Source organism: Prionailurus viverrinus, chromosome D4 (assembly GCF_022837055.1).
Source record: "Prionailurus viverrinus isolate Anna chromosome D4, UM_Priviv_1.0, whole genome shotgun sequence".
In the NCBI taxonomy this organism is placed as follows: domain Eukaryota; kingdom Metazoa; phylum Chordata; class Mammalia; order Carnivora; family Felidae; genus Prionailurus; species Prionailurus viverrinus.
The window spans coordinates 1,089,592-1,102,248 of NC_062573.1; the positions used below are offsets into that span (position 1 = coordinate 1,089,592).

At 53.1% G+C, this 12,657-nt stretch overlaps 2 protein-coding genes across 3 annotated transcripts in view; one reads left to right on the top strand and one right to left on the bottom strand.

Annotated features, from left to right (window-relative positions):
- The window catches only part of SLC25A25 (solute carrier family 25 member 25), a 34,885-nt gene extending 32,697 nt beyond the window's left edge, over positions 1–2,188 (bottom strand). Inside the window, exon 1 of the mRNA XM_047830655.1 lies at positions 1,824–2,188. Within this exon, the coding sequence (XP_047686611.1) occupies positions 1,824–2,078 (255 nt within the window). The 5' untranslated portion in view covers positions 2,079–2,188. The remainder of the gene's footprint in view (positions 1–1,823) is intronic.
- A 1,054-nt stretch (positions 2,189–3,242) lies between these two features.
- NAIF1 (nuclear apoptosis inducing factor 1) lies at positions 3,243–7,859 on the top strand. Of its 2 annotated transcripts, XR_007146546.1 has the most exons (3): positions 3,243–3,790; positions 5,476–7,174; positions 7,258–7,859. XR_007146546.1 is itself a non-coding variant. In XM_047831421.1 (2 exons), the coding sequence occupies exons 1-2, from the start codon at positions 3,280–3,282 to the stop codon at positions 5,946–5,948; spliced, it is 984 nt and encodes a 327-aa protein (XP_047687377.1). In that variant the 5' UTR covers positions 3,243–3,279; the 3' UTR covers positions 5,949–7,859. The 2 variants fall into 2 exon arrangements, 1 of the variants encoding a protein (XP_047687377.1); XM_047831421.1 differs by having other exon boundaries at positions 5,476–7,859.
- Positions 7,860–12,657: the final 4,798 nt, after the last annotated feature.

Below are 12,657 nucleotides of genomic sequence, written 5' to 3' on the forward strand. Positions count from 1 at the left end.
CTCTTGGATGTAAGCGGTAACTTGGATGTAAATTGGTTCATTCTGTGTCTCTCAAGCTGAAAGAGTTGTAGAAATAGAGTTCACACTAAATCTACACACCAAAAGAGTAATAAGGAATTGTTTCATGTCACAGAACTGAGATAAGTCAGAGTCCAAGATTTTAGAGCCAATGTGACCCCAAGGGGCAAAGCTCCCTTTGGTTAATTGAAAAAGTTTTCTTTTAACACCTGAAAGAAAAACGGTCACTTTCTCCTTATATGCCCTTACAAATTTACTACCAAAAAAAAAAAAAAAAAAAAAAAGATGAGCATCAATATCAGATGTATCATGAATTACAGTTGTGGCACAAAGCATGGCATAAAAATATTGAGTAACTCCTGCAGCCAGATGCCCTCGATGTGCCTGGCAACATATGTCAGGTGGGTAGGCTCACGAAAGCAGAAAGGTTCACATAGGCTCACACTTCACTGAGCCCAGACCCTCTGAGTTTAGCCATCCTGTCTTTCCAAGTGACTTATTCATCAGATATATATGGGAAAATATCTAGCTCACAATGCCATTTTGTGTAAAACTCAGAAGAAGAAAAAAAACTTAAACTGGTCTCTAAGCCTCTTGGACTTACCCAAAGATTCTATCTTGCACAGTGTTACTTTTGGTCTTCCTAGACTGATCCTAAGTGGGTTAAATACCTTAGATGTTGATCCAATATACTGTGGGCAGGAGTTAAAAACACCTTACAGATACCCACCCAACCAACAAATGGATTTAATTCACTGGTGTATTATCAGACTTTTTTTTCATACTTGGCGATGAGAGATTCTCCAATTGTTTTACGTGCAAATGGTCCAAACAAACTAAACTCACAAGAGAAACAGGTTACTAGGTAAAGCACTCGGAAGTTCTAGTCCAGGCTGGAAATCAGGTTAAGCCACACTGAATCAAACACTTGGGAAGGTGCCTGAGACTACCAAGTCAGGCTGGGCAGGGAAAACACCATGAGAGACAGAAGGGGAAGGGACAGCCTCTGCTTGAGGTTCTTACAAAGAAAGGACAGCACTTTTCTTTATGGCCCCCCATCCATCTTCTGTCCCCCCATCCTCCTTGGCCAAAGCCCACTCCAGAACAGGAATAAGGACATCCTAGGTTTGCAACACTTTCACTTTTAGGAAGACTTTCCCCCCAGATTCTTTCACTCTAGATCACGATCCCATCTTCTGGATAAGCACGTCAATGGGGATGAGCCTAAACAATGAGAACTGTCAGTCTTCACCCACATCCTCACAGAGCTGCCTCAAACCCCAGTTCCCATTTTTTCTAACTCCCACACGCTTCTGAGAGGAACCAGATCAGGGCCCACGGCTGGCATGGAAACGAGAAGGGAAGGGAGGGGTGCCGCTGGAGGATGGATGAAATAGTCCATGGGGGGTAGGGGAGAGCATCAAGCTTAGCTTGGAAAGTCAGTGGGTGACAAAAGGCGACTCCCGAGACTTGGCCTTCTACTCTGGGGAAAGCCTAAGCAAAAAGGGCTATTGCCCACTAGACAGCCCCAGACGGTGCCCACCTGTGCCCACGGAGAGCCTTTTCCCCTGGCCCAAGCACCCACAGAGGTCAAGAAGCAGCTCCACTCCCACCAAGGCACAAATTGGGTGTTCTACCCAGCCCAACAGGCGGTCCACCAGACCTGCCACGCTCCCAGGGGCTGCTCAAGAAGCCGGGCTGTTCAGGCCTGTCACCAAGCAGCCCAGACCTGTCACCCCGAGCCCCCGGAGCTGCGGCGCGAAGAAGCCCCCTCCCAGACCGCGCGGACTGTGCGCGCCGCCTACCCGAAGCTCGCCCTCGGTGCGGTGCAGTCCCAGGCGCCGCAGTCCCACGGCCAAGTCGTTGACACACAGGCCTCCGTCACGGTTGACGTCGAGGGTCTGGAAGAGGCTCCACAGGCGCAGCCGGTGGTCCGGGCCCCCGCAGACGGCGCCGCCGCACGGGTCCACGGACGCCGGCGACGAGGCGGACGACGAGGCGGCGGTGGCGGCGTCCGGCGGCGGGGAAGCCACGCAGCGGCACAACACACTGCTCACCATCGGGCGCGAGACAGGGGCGCCGGGCGCGAGGCGGGGGCGGCTGGCCGGCGGGGAGAACGCGGAAGACACGCTGGAGTCCCCAGACCGCGAGCGCGGGATGGAAGAAGCCGGCAAGGGGGCGGGAGGGGCCGCTTCCGGGAGCCCCGCCCCGCCGCGCGCCGCCTTGTTGGCCACGCCCCCAGGCGCGCCGTGGGCCAGTCACAGGCCCCGACGGCCCCCTGGGCGGGGCGGAGCCTCCCCGAGGACCGCGCACGCCGCGGGCACTGCGCGGATCAATGGAGAAGGCGGGGCGATCCCTGCTCAGCCTGCGGCCGATTCAAATTGAAAGAGGTGGGGATTGGCTGAACTGGGCCAGAGAGAGGAAGTCAGGCCGTGATAGGCAGAAGTTATGTGACTAGCAGGCGGAAGGCCCCGTGTCCAATTTCCATTGAGAAACGCTGTTTAGGCTGAGGAATCGTAAGGCTGGGAGGAGCGGTCGTGTACGGAGATATCGTAGTCTCGGGTGGGAAGTAGGATTTGTGTGAAGAGCACTTGTGAGCTGAGGCTGCAAGGCAGAGTTGGCCCCCGTGAGTAGAATTAAAAATTAATTGGCCAGTGGCTCAAGGCCAAAAGCACTAGGTATCCTCAGGAGGCCGGGTTTCGGTAATCGAACTCCCTAAACCACCAATAAAATAGCTGAATTTAACGGCGTTTAATAGTCGTAATACTGACGATTGAAGGACAGAACGATTTTCCAATGGAAGTGAATAAAGGCAGGTGGGCGGAGCGCTCTGTAGCGACAGACCAATGATCAGGCCAATTCCAGCAAATAGGCGTGTCCTTTAGCTGAGCGACAGATCACAAGAACCAGTGATCGACGTGATGCCTGAGCCGCGGCCAACCAGGAGGGCACGTTCCCCGGGAGAAGGTCTGGGAGGCGGGAAAAGGGGAAGTGGGCGGATCTCCGCACGCCCCGGCGGAAGAGGCAGATTCAGGAAGCCATTACGCAGCTGGCTGGCAGCGGCCGGGCCGGTCGGGGCTGGGCCCTACGCACTTTGCGTAGCGAGGGGGGTTACCAAAGGCCTGGTGCTTGGCCTTGGGCAAGCCCGGCCTATCCCCTGTAGGGGGGTGGGTGAGAGGCGAGGTTGAGGAAGAAGAGAAGGGGAATTGGGGCGGCCGGGGGGATTATAATTTCTTTAAAAAGGGAGGGTGGGGAGAGGCCATGGCCGTCCCAGCCAAGAAGAGGAAGATGAACTTCTCTGAGCGAGAGGTGGAAATCATCGTAGAGGAGCTGGAACTGAAGAAGCACCTGCTGGTGAACCACTTCAACGCCGGGGTCCCTCTGGCTGCCAAGAGTGCGGCCTGGCACGGCATCTTAAGAAGGGTCAACGCGGTGGCCACCTGCCGCAGGGAGCTGCCTGAGGTCAAGAAGAAGTGGTCTGACCTCAAGACCGAGGTCCGTCGCAAGGTTGCCCAGGTCCGGGCAGCGGTGGAGGGTGGCGAGGCCCCAGGGCCCACTGAGGAGGATGGAGCCGGTGGGCCTGGGACAGGTGGTGGCAGTGGCGGCGGTGGCCCATCTGTAGCCCCCGTCCTGCTCACCCCCATGCAACAGCGCATCTGCAACCTGCTGGGCGAGGCTACCATCATCAGCTTGCCCAGTACCACAGAGATCCACCCCGTGGCCCTTGGACCCACAGCCACTGCAGCCGCAGCCACGGTCACCCTGACACAGAGTGAGTGACCTCTCCCGCCCAGTCCGTCGTGCATAAATGGGAAGGGCCAGCCAGAGCTGGGGCAGCCCGGGGAAGGTTGGCTGCCAAGGGTCAAAGGTCAGATGGGAGTCTTGGAAGACCACCCGGCCTTCCAAGAGCTCCGCAGACAGAAGTGATCTTACTCTCTTTGGGACTTCCTCAGCACACAGTCTGGACTTCTGATGGGCTGGATTGCTCTCAACTGTTTTGCCATCATTCGTGTCCATGACTGACTGAACTCTGTGGTCCTTGAAGACAGAGACCATGTCTGTATCCCCACGGGACTTATCACAGGGCCTGGCACATAGTAGGCAGTCAGGACATATTTGTCGAATGGACAGATAGATGGGAATAATAATACCCAAGTAAGGCATCGATTCTGGACAAAGACGTTCTGGGTTTTCAGTGCGGCAAACGTTCATCAGGCATTGCTCAGAAACCTCATGGTTCCTAGAGTTAATCTGTTCGTTCACTCCTCAAACACCAGCACTTACTCCATGTCAAACATTGTGCTTGGCACCGGGATTTGGATTCCCAAGGTGTTTAAAATATAGGCCAGCTATATTCTAGTAGGACAGATAAGACACACATGAATAACCGTAGTGTCAGTCAGGAGAACCTAAGGACTCAGAAGGAAGGGGCTTCCTGATCGGGGTGGGGACCCAGAGCTGATGTTGGCACTGAAGGATAGAGAAATTGACCTTTCCCACAGGCGTGGAGGCCCAAACAACCCACCCAGAATTCCTTCAAAGGTTCTCAGCTATGAATGACGATGGTTTGGTTGGATTTTTCAGTTCAGATAAGGGTTTGTACCAGTGACCGTGAACTGCTTGTTTGTGCTGGGCTATTGGCCTGTATCAGTCAGTGATCCTCAGTGGGGCTCTGGGGAATTGGGTGTATGTGTGAGTGCCATCCCCCCTGCAGCCATATTTTCTAAGGATAGCAAGGTGGGAAAGAGGATCGAACACTAGTCTAAAGCAGTTGCTCCTCTAGAACAGGAAGGACCTCTAGGTATTCCCTTGGCCAAGGAGACAGGAGGCATTTATTGGGCACTTCAGCAACTGCTTGGCCATAAAAGAAGGAGGGAGATAAGGCGAGTGTGGCTGCAAACGCTTCAAGCAGAGTCCCACCCAAGATGGCTGCTGAGCGCTGGCACTGGAGAGCATGTGGCCCTGCCTTTATCGGCTGGAGGCATCCCAGTGCGGTGGTTCTGAGCAAGTTGGACTCCGGTGTTAGGGAGACCTGGGCTTGCTTCCTGGGCCTGTTGAATAAACTGTGTAACCTTGAGCGAGTACTCCACGTTTTTGAGTCTGTTTCCCCATCTCCAAAACGGAACACGACAGTGCCTGCCTCTCTGTGTCATTCTGAGGATTCGTCGAGCTAACGCGTGCAAAGGGCTTAGCACGGTGCCTGGCACATAGTAGGCGCTCTGTGCACCAGCATTGTTAATCAGCATCTTTGCTTTTGCTGATCTGGGACTGGTCCTGTGGTTACCAAGTAGATTCTAAACGCTTTAGATTCTAGATTTATGCAAGAAGAGCTCTAAAGCCAAAGGACCTGAATTCCCCCAGAATAGGGCTTAACGGCCTCCTCCCTGCCCTGTGTGGCCAGCTTCATTCTTTCCAGCAGGTGACCTGCCACTGCCTTTGCTCTTTCTTCCCCCACAGTCCCCACGGAGACCACCTATCATACGCTGGAGGAGGGAGTGGTGGAGTACTGTACCGCTGAGGCGCCCCCACCCCTGCCCGCCGAGGCCCCCGTGGAGATGATGGCTCAGCACGCTGATACCTCGGTCAAACCCCAGGCGCTCAAGAGCCGCATCGCCCTCAACTCCGCCAAGCTGATCCAGGAGCAGCGAGTTACCAATCTGCACGTGAAGGAGATCGCCCAGCACCTGGAGCAGCAGAACGACCTACTGCAGATGATCCGCCGCTCCCAGGAGGTCCAGGCCTGCGCCCAGGAGCGCCAGGCCCAGGCCATGGAGGGCACCCAGGCAGCGCTGAGTGTCCTCATCCAGGTCCTCCGGCCCATGATCAAAGATTTCCGCCGCTACCTGCAGAGCAACACGCCCAACCCCACTCCCGCCTCTGACCCTGGACAGGTGGCCCAGAACGGGCAGCCCGACAGCATCATCCAATGAGGACGGGGTGGCGCCAGCCTTCTGCTCTGTTTGGATGACGTCACTGTGGTCTTGTACGTGGGTTCTGTGACTGGCCACGTGGACAGCTCTCTCTTTGATAGACTGTTAGGGGTCCGAAGTTTCGTTGGAGTGAGGAAGACCGAGAAGAACTTGTTGGGCTCCTGGGACCCGCACTCTCTTACCCTCACCACTTGAGCTGCCTGGCTGACAGCCTGAAGATTGGTTAGGTGGGCGGTGGGCGCTGGTGAGGCTCCACACCTTGTCATGAGCCAGGGCTTGGGACATGACCCAGACCCTGTCTAGGACAACTGTAAGGGAGGTTCTCACTGGGGGCCGTCTCCCAGCCGGGGTCTGTGCTGAAATTCTCCCCCCTCCCCCCACCCCCCCAACCCAACCCAGTGTCATCGTTTGGAATAAGATGTCAGTGGTGCTGGCAGTGACACAATACCTTCTTCCTCCCTAGGGAGGCAGAGTGACTAGGCCTGAAGAGGAAACTCCACCCTTTTCTCCTCTGCACTGTGCCTCAGTTCTCAGGGGATTCTAGTCAATCTGTGCTCTCCCCACCCCCCACCCCAGCCCGGGCCTGACAGGGGCCCCCTTGGTATATACCCTGAGCTGCCTCTGCATTACACCCAGGATGGGGCCCGCTGGGCTCAGGGATGCTGGGTGCGGTGGGGACAGCTTGGCCACCGTCTTGTCCTCCACTGCATCCCTGGGCAGCCCTTTAGTGGTTTGTCCTGACAGCTCTTGACTCAGGTCGGGCATCAGGCTTTAGGTGCTGTAAATTCGAGAGAAAACAGCCCCGCGTGGAATCGTGTTGTTCCCCCCCTCCCCCCCACCCGCCCCTGCAGTGAATCTGAGGTGACCAGTTGGCTTCTTCCAGAAGGCTTGCTTCAAGCCAGTTGTCTTTATTCTGTACCACGGACCCCTTCTGGGAAAGGGCGGGGGGCAGCTCTGGCCACACCCTTCCTCCTTTCCTCTCTACTGACTCCACGATTCCGAAACTCACTGTGGGAAAAAGCCTCCTCAGCATCACGCCCCGGACTCCCTGTCCCATTGTTCAGCGCCTCGTGTTCCTGCGGGACTCCCACTGCCTGGCTGGGCAAATCTGAAGGCCTGATTGGCCCCGAGTGTCTGAGATGGGAGAGCCAGAGCTGACCTAAGACGCGGGACCTTTGACTTCTGTGCTCGGGGAAGAGCAGACCGACCTCGGAGTGCGGAAGGAGGTAGTGTTCCCTGTTCCGTCTTGACGCTCTGTCACCTTCTGTAGGGAGTTTACCCAGATGGCATTTGTCTCTTTCATTTTCAGAATCGCCATCGATCACCGAGACGCTCGCATCTCCCCAGATCATTCCCGGGGATTGCCATTTTGCTGCCGGTGCCTTGGCCACGCGTGACCAACGGCTGCAACTCGAGGCTCCGGATCTCAGCTAAACCATGGAGGTGCTTCGCTTCTGGGCACGTACGTTTGGAATTGCTTGCTCTGCGGTTGCAATCACCGGAAGATGCTCCCAGAGATGGTCGGGAGGTGACCGCAGTACAGTAAGGTCCGCCCCCCACGGGTGCAGCGTCGGCTACAGAGCAATGGAGAGGAATCAGGCTGGTGAGGGGGTGAATGGCGGAAAGAAAGCCCCACGGGCTGGAAAGCAGCAGCCCCTGGCAGCCCGGCACGCTCCCTCCATGGAGCCTGACACGCTCCCTCCATGGAGCCCGACAGCCCTGGCCGGGAAGCTGTGGAGACTTCCTGAGGACTTGCCACTTGGTTTGGTTTTTCTCTGGGGTTGGCAACCTGAGCCAATATTGGATCTGTTCCAATTGGGTATAAGGAGGAATCCTGGATCACTGAAACTGACTGCTTCTTTCCAGGTCATAATTTTAAATTAAAAAAAAATGTATCACTTTTTTTTTACACATATCCGTGTCTTTATTGGTTACAGGTGGAAGAGATATGGGCTGGCAGAGAGCAGGGGCTGGCACAGTATGGCCCAGAGGTCATATCTGGCCCACCACCTGTCTTTGTAAATAAAGTTTTATTGGACACAGCCACAACTCTTCATTTACTTAATGTCTGTGGCAGGTTTTGTGCTACAAGGGCAGAGCGGAGCAGTTGTGACGGAGACATCTGGCCCACAAAGCCGAAAGTATTTACTCTCCTTTATGGAAAAGTCTGCCTATCCTTGGTTTAGGGCAATGTTTCAGACTCTGGATGAGAATTACTTGGGTAAACATATCCCAAACCCGACCCCACGTAAAACCTAAAAGAGACTCCTGGAAGGAGAACTCTAAGAATCTGCTTTGTAAACAAGCTCTCTGGGCGATTCTGGTATTTCCTGAAGGTTACAGATGAACTTTGCTAGAAGACTTAATCTCAGCTGGAATCACAGATCATGGAATCATGGAGCACGCTTCAGTGAGGGTGGTTCTCAGGAGTTGCTGCTGACAGTTGAGAAGTCCTGCCTAGCACATATTCTCACTTAAGAGTGGCCTTAATTCTGGAGGGAGCCCAGCCTTCTTGGATGTAGTTATCACTCTCTCCCGTAGTTAGTAATAATAAAAACAGAATTAACCAAGCCCCTGCTCTGTCCAGGCATTACCTCATTGGCTCCTTGCAATAGCCCCACGAATTAGGTAATAATACTGTTCTCAGTTCGCAGATGAGGACACTGAGGATCAGAGAGTTTAAGCCATTTGCTTAAAATCACACAGCTACCTGATTCTCTGGAGTGGCCTATGCTCTTAACTCTTGTTCTTAACCATGCTAATCTTGCTGCCAGTCAGATGTGAAATCACCTAGAGACCATTTGAGCCTAACCTTGAGAAGTCTCTAGGTCAAATTAGGAGGCCTAGGAGGCACGATGTGCTAAATTGTTCTTGGCACTTGAAAGAGAAACACGGTGACCTCTCTAATTCTCTGCAGGCTTTGGACGTTCATATTAAGAGGGAAAGGGGTGGTTTAACAGAATTAAACCCACCTCACCTTGATGCTGCTACTGGAGAACTGTCACTTACATTGGGGGTGACTGTTTTGGAGTACTTCCTGAAATGTGGGAGATCATCCAACCCACTGAAACTTACTGGTTCAAGGGGTGGAGACCTTTTGCGTTTTAAACCATTTTGATGGCAATCTTTCAGAAAGGTGTCCTTTGTGACCTGTAGTTTGCTCAGCAGGACCAAGGGGCCAGAAAAAAGCCCCTGGGCTCAGGCAGGTTTGGGCTTGAGCTGGGTTCCACTATTTACTCACTGTGTCTCTTAACTTTGCCGGACCTCAGTTTTCTCAGTTCTAAAGCGGGGATGATGAATTACAGTCCCCACGTGCTGGGGCTATTATGCGGTGTTATTCAATGGAAATGGCTACTATTTATTTTCTGTTGAAATTTTTAAGTTTATTTCTTTATTTACTTATTTTTGAGAGAGCTAGCATAAGCGGGGGAAGGGCAGAGAGAGAGGGGGACACAGAATCCCAAGCAGGCTCCCCGCTGTCAGCACCGTGAGATCATGACCTGAACCGAAATCAAGAGTTGGACACTTAACCGACTGAGCCACCAGGTGCCCCAAATAGCTACTGTTTATTGAGCACTTACCATGTGCAGACACTGTCCTAAGCACTGTAAGTGCTTAACCCATCTCATGAGATCAGGTACGTAACACTTAGCGTGTGCCTAGGATGTGACGTGTGCTCAATAAATACTGGCTGCTTTCATCATTATTGCAGTGACTTGATACTCCAAAGGGGTAGCTAGTGAGTCTTGAGATCACAATGGGAGCTTTGTCAAAAGTGGTTTGAGCATAAAACAACAAGCATTTATTTGTTTGTGATTTTGCAGTATGAGCAGGGCTCAGAGGGAACAGCTTGTCTCTCTCAGTGTCTGCTGGGGCACCCTCCACTTCCAAGAGGGCTCACGCACATGTCTCACAAGTTGATGATGGACGTGGGCTGGGAACTCCATCCTCTCCATGGGCTTCTCCACGTAGCTGCTTGGGCTCCCTCACAGCATGGTGGCTGGGGTTCCAAAAACGAGAACCGGAAGCTGCCTGTCCTCTGAAAGATTAGATTCCCATCTGGCACAGCAACACTTCACTTTTTCTCTTGGTCATGCAGTCACCTGGTAGCCCCGATTCAAGGGGATGAAGGAAGAGACTCCGCCTCTTGATGGAGCTGCGGCTCTCGCAGACAGGGAGGGGAGGAACGGATGGAGGCCATCTCTGGAATCAAGCTAACTTGCTGCTTTTATTATAAATGGGGGTCAGGACTCCTGACCCATGAAAGACAGCCTCTCCTCCACATTCCAGCATTCTACCCGTCAGGAGGGAAGGGAGCTCCCCAGATTTTGAAAGAGACCCTATTGAACCTATTTTCAATTTCCTGTAGCTTTGAGCCAAGAGATTAGAAGCAAAAACCCTTGGCAGGTGGCAGTGCGGTGGGGCGGGGGTGGGGGGGAGGGTGTACTTTGGCTCCTTCTACTGTGGAAGTCTTTGCACATTAGAAAGGGGCCCATCTGTGCAGACCTGCTCGGAGATCTCCCTGAAAAAGACTTCCTGACCCCTGGGGAAATTCCAGACAATTGGTCAGGGCTGGAGAGAGTGGCAAGGTGCTTACGGAGAGGAACAGGCAGAGACAAACCCACTCTTTTAATTAGAGAAGATGAGGGGAGCCTGGGTGGCTCAGTCGGTTAGGCACCCGACTTCAGTTAAGGTCATATCTCACGGCTCGGGGTTTGAGCCCCGTATCCGGCTCTCTGCTGTCAGCACAGAGCCCGCTTTGCATCCTCTGTCCCCTTCTCTCTCTGCCTCTCCCCCCCCCCCGTCTGTCTGAATGAATGAATAAATAAATAAATAGAAGATGAGCTGAAGTTGGCATGGCTGGAATGTGTTGGTTCTCTGTCAACTCTGGGCCATCAACCTTCTGTGCCCCACCTCTCCCTTGGCCAACTCCTGGGTGGCCCTTGGGGCTCAGCCTGGATATCACTTCCTGGGTAGGCTCCCCCACTGCTGTGCACCCCCATGGCTCCCCACACCATTCTCCCTAACTCTAGTCCACATGGACTCTCTTGTTTTCCAACAGTCCCCTCACTGGGAGCCACTCGGTTTCAGCAGCCTTGTCCACTTTGTTCCTGGCTTAGCCCAGCTCTGAGAATGGCACCCTTACTCCCCAGCTGCCCGAGCTAGAAGCTCAGGTGACATCCTTGTTTCCTCCCGTGGCCTCGCCCCTCACATCCTCCAGTTGTTAAGGCCGCTTCTAACCCTCAAATCTATCCACCTGTCTCTCTCTCACCTGGGTTACCCACAGCAGCCTCCCTGCTTCCACACCCTTCCAGAGTCTTCAGAAGCAAACCAAACCAGGCCACTCCCTGTTCTATTCTTTCAAGGACTTCCCTTAACTCTCAGGCTGAAGTATAAGCTCCTGCATGTGACCTACAGGGGCCTTTCACGGTCTGATGCTGCCTCCCGTCTTGTACTTCATTCCAGCCACCGTGAAAGTTTACTTATTGTGAGAAGTAAGCGGCTCATTGTTAGAAATACCAAAGAAAAGCTGTGCTGTCTGGTTAACAATAGGATTACAACATACTGGAAATATGTACGAACCCCTCCCCGCTGCACAATGGAATCCCAAACCCTTAGATGCTTTACTTCCTGGTTCTTCCCCTTTCCACTTTGGGGGCTTATGTTTCATGGGCTTTGCAATAAGCGTGCGCCTAAGGACTTCAGTTCTTCCTGTGTCACCTCAAGGAATGTACATTTGTTCCAGTCAGACTGCTTTTTGCCTTACACGGGCATAGACGACACCCAGGTAAGGCTGTGACCTCTGCAGTACTCAGCCAATGAGGAACCAGGGGAGGGACTTGCCTCTGTAGTACTCAGCCAATGAGGAACCAGGGGAGGGACTTCATGCTAGGAGATAAATTGTCTGCTGTTGCCTCCTGGAGTGTCTGTCCATCAGACACCAGCTCTTGCGAGAACGCTGAGTAAAGCTTCGCTTCACTGTGCTCCGAGTCTCCGCGTCCCTCCTTTGATTGGGTCAGCGGGCTTATTTCTCACATTTGTCCATTGATTGTATCTCAATAAAACCGGAAGGAAAAATTAAGTTTACTTCCTTAAAAATGTCAGGCTCTTTCTACCCTCCAGACCTTTACCTTTGCTATTCCTCTTAATCAGAACAACTTTCTTCCTCATCACTTTCCTAATTTCTATTCATCCTTCACATCCGGGTTGGGTGTCACTTCCTCCAGGGAGTCTTCTTGAGTCACACCCTGTGCTTTCTTTCTCACCTATTTATCGCATTGTAATGCAATAGCATGTTTAAATGTCTGGGCCCTGCTGTAGAAGGATTTCTCAACCTCAACATGGTTTTTTTGTTTTGTTGTTTTTTGTTGTTGTTTTATTTTTTATTTTTGAGAGAGAGGAAGGGTGCAAGTGATGGAGAGAAGAGAGGGAGAGAATCCCACGAGGGGCAGAGAAGAGAGAGAGAGAAGCAGGGCTCACCCGAAGCAGAGCTCATGCTCACCCTTTGAAGGGCTCATGTTTACCCAAAGCGGGGCACGAGTTCACCCGAAGTGGGACTCGAACTCTCAAACCAAGAGATCGTGACCTGAGCCGAAATCAGATGCTTCACTACTGAGCCACCCAGGTGCCCAGCATGATTGTTTTCTTGGACTGGATCATTCCTCAGTCCAAGGAATATAGGGGGCCAGCCTATGTGCTGTAGGCTGTT